Source organism: Gymnoscopelus braueri (assembly GCF_963280865.1).
Source record: "Gymnoscopelus braueri genome assembly, chromosome: 3".
Classification (NCBI taxonomy): Eukaryota; Metazoa; Chordata; class Actinopteri; order Myctophiformes; family Myctophidae; genus Gymnoscopelus; species Gymnoscopelus braueri.
The window spans coordinates 3,930,546-3,936,594 of record NC_137612.1 but is presented as its reverse complement, the minus strand read 5'-3'; the positions used below and the strand labels follow the sequence as shown (position 1 = coordinate 3,936,594).

General features: G+C 43.1%; 1 protein-coding gene across 3 annotated transcripts in view; it reads right to left on the bottom strand.

Moving 5' to 3' along the window:
* Positions 1 to 6,049, bottom strand: part of lmcd1 (LIM and cysteine-rich domains 1) — a 12,030-nt gene continuing 5,981 nt past the window's right edge. For all 3 annotated transcript variants that reach the window (XM_080424648.1, XM_080424646.1, XM_080424647.1), the window contains exons 2-7: positions 6,029 to 6,049; positions 5,139 to 5,394; positions 3,206 to 3,355; positions 2,465 to 2,701; positions 2,089 to 2,307; positions 1 to 1,688 (exon numbers count right to left, since the gene is read on the bottom strand). The exon at positions 6,029 to 6,049 is cut by the window's right edge and continues 110 nt beyond it. In XM_080424648.1, coding sequence (XP_080280774.1) covers positions 1,569 to 1,688; positions 2,089 to 2,307; positions 2,465 to 2,701; positions 3,206 to 3,355; positions 5,139 to 5,394; positions 6,029 to 6,049 — 1,003 coding nt within the window. In that variant the 3' untranslated portion in view covers positions 1 to 1,568. The remainder of the gene's footprint in view (positions 1,689 to 2,088; positions 2,308 to 2,464; positions 2,702 to 3,205; positions 3,356 to 5,138; positions 5,395 to 6,028) is intronic.

The window sequence follows — 6,049 nt, the reverse complement described above, 5'->3', positions numbered from 1 at the left end:
TAAAGACTGTATATACTGTAACTGTACTGTATATAAGAATACAGGCAGATATCTGAATTTTGTACCTATCGGTATCGGCCCCCAAATCCAGTATTGGCTAGGCTCTAACTCATCAAAACTATGACATGCATAATTTATCCACATCTCTTTAATATCATGCACTCAGACGCACACACACACACACACACACACACACACACACACACACACACACACACACACACACACACACACACACACACACACACACACACACACACACACACACACACACACACACACACACACACACACACACACACAATTTATACAGGGCAGGGGTGGGGGGGCGATATGTAAAATATATGTTGAGAAGAAAGAGAAGAATTTAGAGCAATATTAATTTTTAAGATGTGTTTTATCATCAGCAATTATTCATGTTGTTGTTGTTTTTTTACTTGAGGTCCAGTTCCATAAATCTTCACGTTATAAATGAATGCTCTTAAAGTGACTGAGTAGTTCTCTCTCTTCTCGTGTTCTCTCTGCAAGAAGACAAATGCTGATTCATTCTTCAACATAGTTGTCCATGTAAACGAATCATGTGTTAAAATATTCCTCAATACTATGTTAGCTTTGTCTTTTGTCTATCTTAAGTGAAATGATTCAAATTCAACATAAAACTGTTTATATAGAAATAAGCTGATTTAAATTGCTCTCTTCTAATTGTTTTGTTTTGTTTGTATCCAGTATTGGTCTATACGAAACTGTGTTCATACAAACATTATCGGCTAAATCAATCAATTCCTAATCCAGTGTGTTATATGATCCGGGGGTCACATTGTAATATTTAAAACAAACAATGCAACAACACACCACAACTTCACGTTGCTCATGTCTCAATGTTTATGTATTTTAAGCCGCAGTCATTCAACTAAGCATTTCCCTAAGTACTTTGCTAAGTACTGCACTAAGTCTCACACTAAATATTTATTTTAGAACGAGTGCAATACTTGTCCTCTGTGACTTCTCCTCTCTCTCTTATACTACACTGTAAAATCCTGAGTATTGATTTAACTCTGAGTGTACAAATGGATTTGCAGTGTGTCTTTAATGTCAACATCTGTCTCTCTCTTTGTCTTTCTCTCACACACACACACACACACACACACACACACACACACACACACACACACACACACACACACACACACACACACACACACACACACACACACACACACACACACACACACACACATTGAACATTTCCATCATATTTGAAAACTTCTCAAAATATTATTTTACAGGCATACACCTATGTATCATGATTGATAGGTAGCATGTAGCTGTTTAATGTCCACTTCTCCTCTACTACAGTATACTAATATAACAACTTCTACAATTACTACAACTACACTATTACAACTTTTACTACCACACAGCTACTACTACTACTACTACAGCACTACAACTATTGCTACTGCACTACTACTACGACCACTATTATTATATACTACACCTCCATTGGTACAACTACCATCGTATCAGGACTGATATTACAAGGTTTTACAGTATGTCTGCTTGTAAACTCACCCCTGTACACATATACAGGGTGTGTCCAGACTCTGTCCACAGCGCCAGCAGCAGTAGTGGTCATGATGCCATGTCCGTCCATCTGTCCCCAAATGGAAAGACTGACAGAAAATAAGCTGGGAGAAGAGAGGAGAGGAGCTTTGGTCATCGCTTTGGTTTGATTGAATGCTTTATTAGACAGAAATGTAAACAGAACGGGTACATTCATACATATTGGTCTAAAAGGTCTTCACTTTCCAAGTGGTTGTGGTTCAATTTAATTTAATGTTAAGTTTAAAATTAAGGTTAGTGATTATTAAGGAGTGAATGCAGACAATGCACGTGTGTGTTCTGTGTTTGTGTGTACATACACACCCAATACGCTTGTGCGCACGCGTGTGTGTGTGTATGTGCGTACGTGTGCGTGCGTGCGTGCGTGCGTGCGTGCGTGCGTGCGTGCGTGTGAGTGCGTGTGCGTGTGTGTGCATGTGCGCGTGTGAGTGTGTGTGTGCGTGCGCGTGTGTGTGTGTGTCTCACCTCATCACACCCAGAGCAGCGCGGCCAGACAGACTGACAATAGTGTCGGCCACATAGCAGCTTCTGATTAGTCCAGAAGTACACCAGGTCCACCAATCCCTGGCCACACTCTGAACACAGGAAGCAGCCAGGGTGCCAACGGGAGTCATGGTAACCAGCACGCTCGGCATAAACAACCAGAGAGTCGTCTGTGAACTCGCCATGACAACCGGTACAAAACTACAGAGGAGAGGAGAGGAGAGGAGAGGAGAGGAGAGGAGAGGAGAGGTTTATCCACCCTGACAAACTTGACTGCCATGTCATGAAATGTCAGGATCTAATAATAATAATAATAATGTTGACACTTTATCTGTATAACTTTGAGTATGTTTCTCACACATTCAGACGTGATGTCTGGATTCTGCACTCCATTGGTAGAGCCAGCAGCACTATTGGTTAGTCCCCGGCCTGGGAGTTCTGCCTTGCTATTGGTGCTGCCCTGATCCTTGGTCTCTTTTGCTCTCCTCTGATTGGCTGCTTCTGCAAGAGCCCCTCCCTCAGTGGGCAGGGACACCTCCCCCACGCCCAGCACTTCCTGCTTGTAACCTTTCACGAACAACAACATGGAGGAGATCTAGAAGGAGAGAGGAGCACAGGCAGTATTTTATTGTAGAGTTCAACTAAACCATGCTAACACTTTGGCCTAGCGGCACAAACGTCCACCAAATCCACCAATCTGTGAAGCCGATGGGTTGGGTTGGCTAATCAGAGAAGCCGGTGCATACACGGCCCCCAAATGTAGAGCTAAAATAATAATAATAATGGGCGGGCCCATAAGAATGTGCATTCATGTCATTTATTCGTCTGTATAAGTCACAAACTACCTTTGTGCACAAGCCTGTGAGTCGAGCTCATTGGTCGAGCCTGACGGGCTCGTTCATGTTTTGGGCCCAAACTTGCACTACCAGAGTTGGCCGCTTGAAAACGTTTGCAGAAAATATCATCTAACGTAATGTTTTGTCATGCGATGCAACATAACGTAATGCAAAGTATTGTCATTTTTTGTACTGAAATGTGATGTGATGATGGATTGCTTTGTGCTGTGATGTGATATAATGTAATCCATTGTCCTTCCAACCTCGTCCTCGCTGGTCAGGCTCTGACACTTCATGGGGTCCTGATCATAGACAGGTAGTTGTCCAAGGAGCTGCCTGCGCCGAAACAACCACCCCTCTGTCCCTGAGATCGTTCGCCTGTCCTCTGGGAGTGAGTCCATGTACTGCATAGCCTAGAGGGGAGGAGAGGAGAGGAGGTTAATAGGAGAAGTATGGAAGAGTACTCAGGGACCACGCAAGTCTGGAAAGACACAAGTTGGGAATGCATGTCCCACCCGGTTATGCAATACCTGTTGTACCTGCAGTGGTGGAAAGTAACTAAGTACATTTACTTAAGTACTGTACTTAAGTACAATTTTGAGGTATTTGTACTTTACTTGAGTATTTCCAATTTTCAGTACTTTTACTTCTACTCCACTACATCTCAGAGGCAAATATTGTACTTTTTACTCTACTACAATTATTTGAAAACTTCAGTTACTAGTTACTTTTCAGATATAAACTATGATATAATGAAACATACATTAACCACTTTAACCCTATTTTATACCTAGGCTATTTGAAAATAGCAGATCTACAAGCTCACAACGCGTCGCATCGCGACGCGTTGTGAGCTTGTAGATCGGCTATTTTCAAATATTTAGTACTTTTACTTTTGGTACTTGAAGTACATTTTGATGCCAATACTTTTGTACTTTTACTCGAGTACATTTTTTATTCTGGACTTTTACTTGTAACAGAGTATTTTTATATTGCAGTATTGGTACTTTTACTTAAGTAAAGAATTTGAGTACTTTTTCCACCACTGTGTACCTGTCATCGGACTCACTGTACCCGTTGTTAGAGTACCCAGTGTGGTACCCATTACCACAGCACTAATATGTACAGTATATAGTACAATATGTTACATATTACAATCAACAGGTTATTTATATAAACGGGCACTGGCCTACCGGGAATAATGCAAGTCGGGAACCATGCCAGTTGGGATGCATGACCCACCCGTTTATACAGTACCCGTTGTTGTCAGAGTACCCGATGCCGTTGTACCCAGCGCGGTGTCCACTACCATGGGATCGATCGACTAAATATACAATAGTTGGAGTTCTAATGGAGTCCCATTGGACACGCTAACACTTTGGCGTAGCGGCACAAATCCACAGCTCCACCATTCTGTGAAGCCGACGGGTTGGGTTTGGCTAATCAGGGGAGCCGGTGCCTACACGCCCCCCAAACACACCCTACACAGACCGGTGGACAGACAGATATAGATATATTCGTGGTTTTTCATTTCTCTGACACCGTTGGTCCTACTGGCCACTCCGCACTGCACACCATCCGGTCATCTGCGACACACATGCCAATTTTGAGGTCAAATGGTGAGACAGTGCTCGAGTTATGCCCAGGACAGGCAGACAGACAGATAGACAGACAGACAGACACACAGAGGTTTCTGCAATTTTTCGATATAAAGGAGGAGGACATAAGAGTATGGCTATATAAGAGAAGGATGGAGTACTGTATATGGGAGGGTTAGATGATAGGAGGAGGATATAGGGCATATAGGCCCACTACAGGGACGATCACACCAAGACTACAGGTGCAAACAGGGGTTGTTTCCAGAACCTTTCTTTTTTTGGGCTGCAAGCGCACTCTTGGTTAAAAGCACTGTGCGGTGCTAAAAGTTGAGAATATTTCAACTTTAAGGGGATGTGTCCACTAAGGCTTTTTGTCCTGAGCACAGCGTATGTTTTTAATAGTTTTCAATGGGAGCACCGCATATTTATACTATGCTGGAAATGCCAGCAGCATAATTTCAACTTTGGGCGTTTGGATGAGTGTTTTAGAATAGTGCGTGCGTTTAGTTGTCAACTGGAACAGAATGCTTCGGTGGACACATGGCCTTATAGGCCTATATACGCATCTAAAAGGAGGAGAGGATAGGAGGATTCTGACCAGTTTCTGAGTGAGTCCAAATGGAGTCCAATCATAGTAGGTGGTGTTGAAGGAGGGGTCTTTGCGGGTCACTACAGGATTGGTCACTGTCATCCTGTTCCTCTTGTACAGACGCAGGCCCCCGGCTCCTTTCACCTTGGCCGTCAAATGGGAGCACGGTGAGTCGGTCAGCAGGCGCCCCATTCGCTGGTCGTCGTCTGCATCACTTCCAGGGGCGTGGTCAACGGAGTTGCAGCCGCACGCCACACACACCTTACTGTGGAGGTTTATTATTATTATTATTATTATTGCTAAAACAGACCTGCAACCTCACCGCCTCTTGCTGAAATCGTGCTGTTTTGAATACTCAATATGGCATTCTCTTGAACTGTGTGGAACCAGCCTTGCCAAACAAAACGAAAGCTACATGGAGGAGGGCCATCCAATCAAATGGGTGAACTCACACCATCTGACCAGGAGGGGTGTCCTTGATTGAACCCAACCCAGTGACAGTCAGTTAGTAGTAGCCTACTAAAAATGTCGTCGGGTGGGAAACCTTGTATATCAAAAACTTACTTTTGAGGAAAATGGGGGAAAAAAAGAACCTGTGTTCCAATGGATCAAATGTAGTTATTATTTAGTCACAAGCTCTTAATACCTTTCATTGGTTCAATATTTATAAAAACCCATAGAAAGACGGCTGACACTGTTTTGAGACAGTTCTTACAGGTTAGTCAAGGTGTGAGTAGATTAGATAGGCTTGTAGTTTGCTACAGCTATGTCACAAAATAATTTGTCACCGTAGATTTTCACCTGCCCTCCTCCTCCATGAGTTTGCAGGCCTAGTAGTAACATTCTGGTAGTTCAGGACAGACGTAGAATGAGAGACAAAAAGAGAAAGACATATTCACCTCCAGGAATGTGTTTGGAGT